Raw genomic sequence first — 12,829 nt, forward strand, 5'->3', positions numbered from 1 at the left:
AATTCTACGTCACTTTTGTTAACCTGGATCAAATAACTCGTCAGTCGTATCTACCAGCGTCCAGTCAGGTATCGGCTTTGATCAGTCTTGTATAAGGGAATCCTCTGATTTCAATGGTTTTTGCACCAATGGATGATTTATAGATGAAGGAAATGAATGGATATGTATTTCCTTTAATTATTTTCTGTCTATGGCTAGGTCTACACATTGACATTTGTCGCGCGACAATTTTTATAATTATAGTCTATTTGATTTTTCTGCGACTGTCACGTTGCAGTCGCAGCATGTCGCATTGTGACACCATAGACTATCATTATAAAAATTGTCGCGTGACAAATGTTGCCGTGTAGTTGTGCCCTATCTGTCGTCGTGTAGACCTAGACTACAGCTCTGCTCAGATTTCATCCTAGGAATGCTGCCGATGAATCGGGCTACTAGTTGAACCTCCCCATGTGAACGTACCCTTAGGCCTCATGCACATGACCGTATGTATTTTGAGGTCCGCAAAAAACGGATCCGCAAAAACTACGGATGACGTTCGTGTGCATTCTGTATTTTGCGGAACAGAATAGCTGGCCCCTAATAGAACAGTCCTATCCTTGTCTGTAATGCGGACAATAATAGGACATGTTCTATTTTTTGGCAGAACGGAAATACGGACATACGGAAACGGAATACACACGGAGTAACTTCAGTTTTTTTTCTGGACCCATTGAAATGAATGGTTCCGTATACGGTCCGCCAAAAAAAATGAACGGAAATATGTTTGTGTGCATGAGCCCTTATAGTGTTAGTTTCTTCGTCTAGTCACATTGTGCGTATTTTGTCCTTTCTTTGCAGCACAGAAATGTCTGACCAACGAGTTTCCGTGCGCGAACGGTGAATGTATCCCTCGAGATTTCATCTGTGACCACGATGACGACTGTGGAGATGGAAGCGATGAAAAGAATTGCAGTAATGTTCCTTTTATTTCTGTTTTATATCCCTTCCGGATATCAATACGACTTAAATAACTGAATTGCCTACAAAATGTGGCTCCTAATGCTCTGGGGACGGGCAGCGCGTCTTTCCATCTCCCAAGATGGACTTTGCCAGTGATTACGTAGATTACAGTTAGAGCACATAACGGGCCCAGTTAACAGCTTTTGGTATATGTTCCCTTTCCATTGCATGTGACTGAGTCCAACAAGAAGCACATATTTGCTTACGCCGCCAGCTCCTTGGACCTTTCAAACCTTAACAATTCTGTCTAGAGACGATTCTTGGTGTCTGTTTTTTCCAGTTTCGCCCTCATTAATCACTCCCAGCGTGTCTGGAGCTGGCAGACGTGTGCTATTGTTCCGGAGCTGACCGCATCTCGCAGAGCTTCTGACTGTACAGTGTCTGGGGCCTAGGAGAAGCTCCGCAGCCTTGTAGAGACATCACACCGCTCAGACGCTGTAGCTACCATTGTGGGGGAACCAACAGGATCCCTACTAATGAAAGAGTACCCATCCGTTCTCCTGGCCTGTTTGTTTTAGTAAATACCTCTATTCCACATATTCTAGCAATTCTGGAGTAGATTTCTGCATTATACCGTTCCTCTGTTATTGCTCCTAGAAATTTCTAGAATTTCTAGAAACTGTTGGCTGTTACCAGTTAAGGGTGTCCCTACACAGACTGAAATTGTCCAGTCAGCGCCGACCGTGTCAGACCGTTTAGCCCTCCGTTTGACAAGAGGAATTTTTTCATTCATCGGGAACATCATAAAGCACAGTAATAAAAATAAAATAAAAAATGATGCAGAATTTATTTAATTGGGAATAAAAGGATTTATCAAAACAGGCCTATAAGGACTGCTGACAGGTCCCCAATAAAGTATGGCTTTTTTCCTTCCCCTGTGGGGCTACCATCCCCCATCTCTCATACTGACCCAATCTCACCAGGAATAGAACCGGGGCTGTGCACATGAGCGGTGATTTTCACGCATTACTTGTGCGTTGCTTGAAAATCGCAGCATGCTCTATATTGTGCGTTTTTCACGCAACGCAGGCCCCATAGAAGTAAATGGGGCTGCGTGAAAATCGCAAGCAAGTGCGGATGGGGTGGGATTTTCACGCACGGTTGCTAGGAGACGATCAGGATGGGGACCCGATCATTATTATTTTCTCTTATGACATGGGTATAAGGGAAAATAATAGCATTCTGAGTAAATTAGGGATGGAGGGGTTAAAAATAAAATAAAAATTTAACTCACCTCATCCACTTGTTCGCGCAGCCTGGCTTCTCTTCTTTCTTCTTCTTTGAGGACCTGGGAGGAAAAGGACCTTTGGTGACGTCACTGCGCTCATCACATGGTCCATCACATGGCCCATCACCACTACCGCTACTTTCACAATTGTGTTTTGGCCTGGTTTCCGGCAGGGATCAGCAAAAACGCTTACGTTTTTGATAATACAAACGGCTGCATTCATTATGAACGGATCCGGATGTATTATCTTTAAAAAAAGCAATGACGGATTAAAACCATTGTAAGTCAATGGGTGCCGGGTCCGTTTTCTATTGTGTCCAAGAAAACAGATCCAGCATAACACACAATTTAAGTCAATGGTGCTGGATCCGTTTTCTCGGACACAATAAACGGCACCGCAGCAGCGGTTTTCTCTCTGGTATGGGAACACAACCAAACGGAACAGAATACATTTTGGAACACTCTGTTCTGTTCAGTTACGTTTTGTCCGCATTGACAATGAAGCGTTTTTCTCCGGTTTTGAGATCTTCTGCCGGATCTCAATACCGTGAAAAAAGAAAAACGCAGATGTGAAAGTAGCCTAAGTCGTTTGTCTGAATGAGCCCTTACTATTATGCAGTGGACACTTCCCGGTAACATTTTGCTATCATTTTCTACCTAGCTTACCCAACCTGTAAAGGGGATTCTTTCACTTGCCCAAGTGGTCGTTGTATACACCAGAGCTGGCTGTGTGACGGGGACGATGACTGCGATGACAACGCTGATGAAAATGGCTGTGGTAAGTGTATGCCCCATGTACAGAGGCAGCGTAGACTGAGAACAGCCTGTGACTACTGGACCATCTGTTTCCAGAATGAAGGCGGCTGCAAGGCTCTGTACAAGTGCTAAGAATGGGTTTCAATTTTCAGTTAAAGGGGTTTTCCAACACTTTTTAAGGATAGGTCATCAGTAGAGTTGCAAAACCCCTTTAATGGAAATCTTTGACAAAATGATAAAGCAAAGTGCTTAGGAGATCTCCAGTGATGTACTGAGAGACTTTGGCCTCTTGCACACGACCGTATGGCTTTTTCAGTATTTTGCGGTCCGCAAAAAACGGATCCGCATAAAATACGGATGACGTCCGTGTGCATTCCGTTTTTTGCAGAACGGAACAGCTGCTGGCCCCTGATAGAACAGTCCTATCATTGTCCGTTATGCGGACAATAATAGGACATGTTCTATCTTTGAACGGAACGAAAAAACTGAAATACGGAAACAGAATGTATACGGAGTACATTCCGTTTTTTTGCGGACCCATTGAAATGAATGGTTCCGTATACGGAACGCAAAAAACGGAATGTAAATGGAAAAAAAAAATGTTCATGTGCAAGAAGCCTTAGGCTTTCATAGTTTTTGAAATCGAAGGTCTTTTCTATTCCATTGTTCTACTGCTGGCCAGATACGTGTCAACTACTCGAGCTTTCCCCCCTGACTCCCCTATAAACAAACATGGGGTCAGTTATCAAACTGGTGTAAAGTAGAACTGGCTTAGTCGCCCATAGCAGCCAATCAGATTCCACCTTTCATTTTCCAAAGAAGCTGTCAAAAACGAAAGGTGGAATCTGATTGGTTGCTGTGGACGACTAAGCCAGTTCTACTTTACACCAGTTTGATAACTGACCCCAACATTCTTGAACATAAGTTTCCTTCAGACAACATATCTGACAGACAGACTGTGGCTTAGGCCTCTTGCACAACGTATTTTTTTTTCCGTTTCTGCACCGTTTTTGCGGTTTCCATTTGCGGTCCGTATGCGCAACCATTCATTTCAATGGTTCCGCAAAAAAAAAAAAAAAACTTCATGTACTCCGTATGCATTTCATTTCCGTATTTCCGGATATCCGTTCCGCTAAAAGTTAGAACTTGTCCTATTATTGTCCGCATATAACGTTCCGTCACTCCATTCAAGTCAATAGGTCCGCAAAAAATACGGAATGCATACAGAACACATCCGTATGTCATCCGTATTTTGCAAATCCATGCCCCTTTGCCCATGTGTTTACTGTTTACAAACATTACTGTACATTACAGTAATGATTACAAATTTTATGTTTCCGTTGGCGATCTGCATACGGAAACCATACAGAATTTTTTGGCGGAAATACGGAACGGAAACAGAAACTCAACAGAAACAAAAAAATGGAACAACGGATCTGTGAGAAACGGACCGCAAAATATAGAAACATACATACGGTCGTGTGAAAGAGGCCTTATTAGGAGGAATGGTTATTATTAGCCAAATTATCTGACCATCTTGAAGATTAAAAATCATTGATGTTTGTGTCCGCACTACATGGCGGTCTTAGTTCTTCAAAGGCAAGTAACCAGGACTTCTTCGCATGCATCTTTTGTCCTGGTGTTTTTGAGTAAAAAAAAAAAAAAAAAAGTGCCTCAAAAAATTGTGACTTGATTAGCATTTTTTCTAGTTTTTTTTAGATGTTTCCTTGGAGGTTTTGTCCATAGAGTGTTTTAGCACCTGGAACCATAAACATCTATTCAACTGTTGTAGCTGGTGTTTTTTTTTGCCTAAAAGGCCCCTGTCACACGTCTGTGTCCATGATGACATGTGTGACAAGATGGTCTGAGGTTCATCCGTGAAGATGTAAGGTTCCGTGTTTGCTCCGTGTGTCTGTTCTTTGCCCTTCGTGTATATATTCCATATACACTGCTAGGCTGAAAATTTGTTTCTAGAGCATCTCCTAACAATGGTCCTTCAAAATCACTAACATGCCATCTATGTTGTCTTTGGGGTTTTTACCGACCCATAGACTATAATGTGTGTGAGGGATCCTTAATCATGGTCAGAAATGGGGTGTACTTCCATGGTGTCTCCATGGACCCACAGCCCGTGGAAAACCACTGATGTGTGATCATACACATTTACCTTCTCCCGACCGCCTAACGCAGGGATGCGTCCTGCGGGCGGTCGGTTTGTTCCTCTTCGACGCATCGGCGCGTCATCTCGCGAGACGCAAGATTTCCTGTGAACGCGCGCACACAGGAGAGCGCGTTCACAGGATCGGAAGGTAAACGAGCAGATCTACAGCCTGCCAGTGGCGATCATTCGCTGGTAGGCTGTAGATGGGATTATTTTAACCCCTGAAAGGGATATCAGACGCTGTTTTGTTAACAGCATCTAATATACCTGCTACCTGGTCCTCTGGTGGTCCCTTTTGCTTGGATCGACCACCAGAGGACACAGGCAGCTCTGTAAAGTAGCACCAATCACCACTACACTACACCCCCCCCTCCTGTCACTTATTAACCCCTGATCACCCCCCTGTTATTGATCACCCCCCTGTAAGGCTCCATTCAGACGTCCGTATGTGTTTTGCGGATCCGCGGATCCGCAAATTTTAGCGGATCCGCACATTGCCAGAACTATATAGAAAATGCCTTTTCTCATATTCCACTAACTTGGACAAAAAACAAAATCTCACATGAACTCACCATACCCCTCACGGAATCCAAATGCGTAATTTTTTTTTAGACATTTATAATCCAGACTTCTCGCGCTTTAGGTCCCCTAAAATGCCAGGGCAGTATAAATACCCCACATGTGACCCCATTTTGGAAAGAAGACACCCCAAGGTATTTCGTGAGGGGCATGGCGAGTTCATGTAAAATTTTATTTTTTGTCACAAGTTAGTGGAATATGAGACTTTGTAAGAAAAAAAAAAAAACATTTTCCGCTAACTTGTGACAAAAAATAAAAACTTCCATGAACTCACTATGCCCATCAGCGAATACCGTAGGGTGTCTACTTTCCGAAATGGGGTCATTTGTGGGGTGTTTCTACTGTTTGGGCATTGTAGAACCTCAGGAAACATGACAGGTGCTCAGAAAGTCAAAGTGCGTAAATTAATTTTTGCACCATAGTTTGTAAACGCTATAACTTTTACCCAAACCAATAAATATACACTTATTGCATTTTTTTTATCAAAGACATGTAGAACAATACATTTAGAGAAAAATTTATATAGAAATGTAGTTATATTTTAAAAATTTTACAACAGAAAGTGAAAAATGTCATTTTTTTGCAAAAAATTTGGTAAATTTCGATTAATAACAAAAAAATAAAAATGTCAGCAGCAATGAAATACCACCAAATAAAAGCTCTATTAGTGAGAAGAAAAGGAGGCAAAAATAATTTGGGTGGTAAGTTGCATGACCGAGCAATAAACGGTGAAAGTAGTGTAGGTCAGAAGTGTAAAAAGTGGTCTGGTCATTAAGGGGGTTTAAGCTAGGGGGGCTGAAGTGGTTAAGGTCAGTGGATGGATGAGCGATTCACTGATGTGGTTCCAATAAAGGAACCTGTCACATTGAACATGGTGTCTGAGCTGAAGACGGCATGTTATAGAGCAGGAGGAGCTGAGCAGATGGATGTATAGTTATGGAGGGAAAAGATTCAGTAAAACCTGTATATCATTCATTTAAATTCCTGCTCATTCTGGGCTTTGAAGTCCAGGGGGCGGTCCTATCAGTGATTGACAGCCTTCCCCCTATGACCGTGTATACACAGAGAGCTGTCAATCACTGATAGGACCGCCTTCTGGACTTCAAAGCCCAGAATGAGCAGGAATATAAATGAATGATATACAGGTTTTACTGAGTTTTATTAAATGTTTTCCTAAAAAACTATATATTAAGCTGCTCAGCTCCTCCTGCTCTATAACATAGTGTCTGCAGATAAATTAGCATTTTGATGTTGACAGGTTTTTGCGGTTTCCATTTGCGGTCCGTATGCGCAACCATTCATTTCAATGGTTCCGCAAAAAAAAACTTAATGTACTCCGTATGCATTTCATTTCCGTATTTCCGGATATCCGTTCCGCTAAAAGTTAGAACTTGTCCTATTATTGTCCGCATATAACGTTCCGTCACTCCATTCAAGTCAATAGGTCCGCAAAAAATACGGAATGCATACAGAACACATCCGTATGTCATCCGTATTTTGCTAATCCATGCCCCTTTGCCCATGTGTTTACTGTTTACAAACATTACTGTACATTACAGTAATGATTACAAATTTTATGTTTCCGTTGGCGATCTGCATACGGAAACCATACAGAATTTTTTGGCGGAAATACGGAACGGAAACAGAAACACAACAGAAACAAAAAATGGAACAACGGATCTGTGAGAAACGGACCGCAAAATATAGAAACATACATACGGTCGTGTGAAAGAGGCCTTATTAGGAGGAATGGTTATTATTAGCCAAATTATCTGACCATCTTGAAGATTAAAAATCATTGATGTTTGTGTCCGCACTACATGGCGGTCTTAGTTCTTCAAAGGCAAGTAACCAGGACTTCTTCGCATGCATCTTTTGTCCTGGTCTTTTTGAGTAAAAAAAAAAAAAAAAAAAGTGCCTCAAAAAATTGTGACTTGATTAGCATTTTTTCTAGTTTTTTTTAGATGTTTCCTTGGAGGTTTTGTCCATAGAGTGTTTTAGCACCTGGAACCATAAACATCTATTCAACTGTTGTAGCTGGTGTTTTTTTTGCCTAAAAGGCCCCTGTCACACGTCTGTGTCCATGATGACATGTGTGACAAGATGGTCTGAGGTTCATCCGTGAAGATGTAAGGTTCCGTGTTTGCTCCGTGTGTCTGTTCTTTGCCCTTCGTGTATATATTCCATATACACTGCTAGGCTGAAAATTTGTTTCTAGAGCATCTCCTAACAATGGTCCTTCAAAATCACTAACATGCCATCTATGTTGTCTTTGGGGTTTTTACCGACCCATAGACTATAATGTGTGTGAGGGATCCTTAATCATGGTCAGAAATGGGGTGTACTTCCATGGTGTCTCCATGGACCCACAGCCCGTGGAAAACCACTGATGTGTGATCATACACATTTACCTTCTCCCGACCGCCTAACGCAGGGATGCGTCCTGCGGGCGGTCGGTTTGTTCCTCTTCGACGCATCGGCGCGTCATCTCGCGAGACGCAAGATTTCCTGTGAACGCGCGCACACAGGAGCTCGCGTTCACAGGATCGGAAGGTAAACGAGCAGATCTACAGCCTGCCAGTGGCGATCATTCGCTGGTAGGCTGTAGATGGGATTATTTTAACCCCTGAAAGGGATATCAGACGCTGTTTTGTTAACAGCATCTAATATACCTGCTACCTGGTCCTCTGGTGGTCCCTTTTGCTTGGATCGACCACCAGAGGACACAGGCAGCTCTGTAAAGTAGCACCAATCACCACTACACTACACCCCCCCCTCCTGTCACTTATTAACCCCTGATCACCCCCCTGTTATTGATCACCCCCCTGTAAGGCTCCATTCAGACGTCCGTATGTGTTTTGCGGATCCGCGGATCCGCAAATTTTTGCGGATCCGCACATTGCCAGAACTATATAGAAAATGCCTTTTCTCATATTCCACTAACTTGGACAAAAAACAAAATCTCACATGAACTCACCATACCCCTCACGGAATCCAAATGCGTAATTTTTTTTTAGACATTTATAATCCAGACTTCTCGCGCTTTAGGTCCCCTAAAATGCCAGGGCAGTATAAATACCCCACATGTGACCCCATTTTGGAAAGAAGACACCCCAAGGTATTTCGTGAGGGGCATGGCGAGTTCATGTAAAATTTTATTTTTTGTCACAAGTTAGTGGAATATGAGACTTTGTAAGAAAAAAAACAAAACATTTTCCGCTAACTTGTGACAAAAAATAAAAACTTCCATGAACTCACTATGCCCATCAGCGAATACCGTAGGGTGTCTACTTTCCGAAATGGGGTCATTTGTGGGGTGTTTATACTGTTTGGGCATTGTAGAACCTCAGGAAACATGACAGGTGCTCAGAAAGTCAAAGTGCGTAAATTAATTTTTGCACCATAGTTTGTAAACGCTATAACTTTTACCCAAACCAATAAATATACACTTATTGCATTTTTTTTTATCAAAGACATGTAGAACAATACATTTAGAGAAAAATTTATATAGAAATGTAGTTATATTTTAAAAAATTTACAACAGAAAGTGAAAAATGTCATTTTTTTGCAAAAAATTTGGTAAATTTCGATTAATAACAAAAAAATAAAAATGTCAGCAGCAATGAAATACCACCAAATAAAAGCTCTATTAGTGAGAAGAAAAGGAGGCAAAAATAATTTGGGTGGTAAGTTGCATGACCGAGCAATAAACGGTGAAAGTAGTGTAGGTCAGAAGTGTAAAAAGTGGTCTGGTCATTAAGGGGGTTTAAGCTAGGGGGGCTGAAGTGGTTAAGGTCAGTGGATGGATGAGCGATTCACTGATGTGGTTCCAATAAAGGAACCTGTCACATTGAACATGGTGTCTGAGCTGAAGACGGCATGTTATAGAGCAGGAGGAGCTGAGCAGATGGATGTATAGTTATGGAGGGAAAAGATTCAGTAAAACCTGTATATCATTCATTTAAATTCCTGCTCATTCTGGGCTTTGAAGTCCAGGGGGCGGTCCTATCAGTGATTGACAGCTCTCTGTGTATACACAGTCATAGAGGGAAGGCTGTCAATCACTGATAGGACCGCCTCCTGGACTTCAAAGCCCAGAATGAGCAGGAATATAAATGAATGATATACAGGTTTTACTGAGTTTTATTAAATGTTTTCCTAAAAAACTATATATTAAGCTGCTCAGCTCCTCCTGCTCTATAACATAGTGTCTGCAGATAAATTAGCATTTTGATGTTGACAGGTTCCCTTTAAATGGTTATTTATGTAGAAACAGTTACATCCAATTAAAACCTAAAATGATATTCTTTTTGCATCTTAGAAAGTGGGCTGAGAGAATGTGGTCCAGGAGAATGGTCTTGTCCGTCGTCCGGCCAGTGCATCCCTATAGACAAAGTCTGTGATGGAACCGTTCATTGCCGATTTGGCGAGGATGAAACCAATGCAACGGCTGGGAGGAACTGCAGTAAGTGGACGTTGTCTGTGCTGCATTATGCAGTTAAAACCTGTATATTTATTTATTCCTTGCAAAATAGTGTTGTTTGGAGTAAAAAAAAATATGTATTTGCACCATAATCGTATTTCTTAACCTGTCACCAGTTTTTTTTTTCCTATAGACCCTTTCCACCATGCATGACATGAAAGGGCCTTTCTATAGGTATAGCTGTATAGCTGTAAACTGTAGCACCATATACCGTGTAAAACAAACTATGGGGGTCATTTATCAAACTGGTGTAAAGCAGAACTGGCTTAGTTGCCCATAGCAACCAATCAGATTCCACCTTTCATTTTCCAAAGTTGCTGTCAAAAATGAAAGGTGGAATCTGATTGGTTGCTAAGGGCAGTTTGATAAATGACACCATTAGTTCTATGTCGTATGCTAATCAGCGTTCATATGTGTCCAGCGGATGTCCCTGTCAGTGGGAAAGCCAATGACCAGTGAGAGGGGAACCGGCTTGTGCCCACACGGTGCATGCGCTGGTTCTCCGCAAGACCAGCCTGTGAATGAATTCTGAGGAGTCATCCATGTCAGTCAATAGACCAGGGGCTGGCCTAAAAAAGATTTACCAGGACACTTGGAAGGTTTGGATACGCCCTGCGGACTCTTGAGCTCTTATTAGCATACAACGTGTTTTTCAGGCTAATAGCTATAACTTTAAAAAAACTTCCTTTTGACTCATTCCAGATTTTACAATCTTCTCAGCAGGATCTACTGGTGAAAGCTAGATGAGGTGAAACTAGAGATAAAATATTCGGGGTGGTGAATGACTTAAAGGCGCTGTCTCACTTCAGCAAGTGGCATTTATCATGTATTGTGATTGTCCATATTGCTTCCTTTGCTGGCTGGATTCACTTTTCCATCACATGATACACTGCTCGTTTCCATGGTTACAGCCACCCTGCAATCCAGCAGTGGTGGCCATGCTTGCACACTGTAGGAAACAGCACTAGCCTATGTGCGCTCCCACAGTCCCGATCACCATAGAGGCTGACACTTTTTCCTATAGCGTGCAAGCACGACCACCACTGATGGATTGCAGGGTGGTTGTAACCATGAAAATGAGCAGTGTATAATGTGATGGAAAAATGAATCCAGCCAGCAAAGGAGGCAATATGGACAATCACAATACATTAGTAAGTGGCTTGTGTTAACTTTTTCTACATAATAAATGGCACTTGCTGAAGCGAGAGACAACCTTTTTAAGGCAAGATCCAATCAGGTCTCAGAAATTATGAAATTATAGCAGGGCCTATTCACAGTCAATCGGAAACAAACCGTTCATTCCTGATAATTGCCTGATCATTGCAAAGGGTGATAGCTGCACTTACAGGCAGCAATCACCCCTCTGCGTGGGGATGATCAATCGCTACTGTGATCATTCATCCCCAAACAGATTCATTGTTTACCGGCAGCAGATCCCTGTGCTGCTGAAAACGATGATTTTAGGTGCCGCATAAAAGACGCAATCACCTGATGAACGAGCGCTCCCGATAATTACCTGATCCTCAGCCTGTGTAAAAAGGCCTTATGACATGGGTAGTAGACAAAATCTCTCGTTACCCATCGCCTGTAAATATGGACATCAATAATACTAGATCCAGCTTGTGATTACCTTTCTCTTAGGGCTCCTGCACACGATTTTGCAGTCCACAAAACACGGATCCACAAAAAATATGGATGTCGTCTGTGTGCATTCCATATTTTGCAGAATGGAACAACTGGCCCCTAATAGAACAGTCCTATCCCTGTGTCCGTAATGTGGACAATAATAGGACATGTTCTATTTTTTGAGGAACTGACATGCGGACACACGGAAACGGAATACACACTGAGGAACTTCCATTTTTTTTGCGGACCCATTGAAATGAATGGTGTCCCATACGGTCTACAGAACAGACACGGAAAGCACACGTTCCTGTGCATGAGCCCTAAGGTGTAACTTACTATAAAAAGGGTAGGTAAGACCTCACGTACAAGACTGTACATAATGGACCCATAATATAGGGCACAATGTGGAATCAGGCAAGGTGGATCCTAAAATGGTTGTACAGTACAATGCCTTTTAGGTTATTGCAAACCAGTAAGTAAGTATGCCAACCTATACGATTTGAACAGAGGCGAGAAGATAAAAAACATGATTGCCAGATGCTTAAAGGGCTTCTGTCACCCCACTAAACTCTTTTTTTTTTTTTTTGGGTACTTATAATCCCTATACTGCGATTTATCCATACATAATGTAATTAATCATTTTGGTTCAGTAGATACTGCAAAAAACGTACTTTTATAATATGTAAATTACCTGTCTACCAGCAAGTAGGGCGGCTACTTGCTGGGAGCAGCCGCATCCTCCTATCATAATGACGCCCCCTCCGCATGTTGATTGACAGGGCCAGCGGACTCGCTCGTTCTCTGCTGGCCCTGTCTGCATTCAAAATCTGGCGCTGGCGCCGTACCTGTCTTCAGTCGGCCCAGGCGCACTGAGGGGAGGACGCTCGCTCGGTCGCTCCATCCTCAATGCGCCGGTGACGTCACATCTATACCCGGCGCAGGCGCACTGAGGAAGGAGCGGCCGAGCGAGCGTCCTCCCCTCAGTGCACCTGCG

At 42.5% G+C, this 12,829-nt stretch overlaps 1 protein-coding gene across 2 annotated transcripts in view; it reads left to right on the top strand.

Annotated features, from left to right (window-relative positions):
- Window positions 1-12,829, top strand: part of LRP2 (LDL receptor related protein 2) — a 199,830-nt gene that overhangs the window by 60,703 nt on the left and 126,298 nt on the right. For both annotated transcript variants that reach the window (XM_040441900.1, XM_040441901.1), the window contains exons 6-8: window positions 841-954; window positions 2,892-3,008; window positions 10,048-10,191. In XM_040441900.1, coding sequence (XP_040297834.1) covers window positions 841-954; window positions 2,892-3,008; window positions 10,048-10,191 — 375 coding nt within the window. The remainder of the gene's footprint in view (window positions 1-840; window positions 955-2,891; window positions 3,009-10,047; window positions 10,192-12,829) is intronic.

Source organism: Bufo bufo, chromosome 7 (genome assembly GCF_905171765.1).
Source record: "Bufo bufo chromosome 7, aBufBuf1.1, whole genome shotgun sequence".
In the NCBI taxonomy this organism is placed as follows: domain Eukaryota; kingdom Metazoa; phylum Chordata; class Amphibia; order Anura; family Bufonidae; genus Bufo; species Bufo bufo.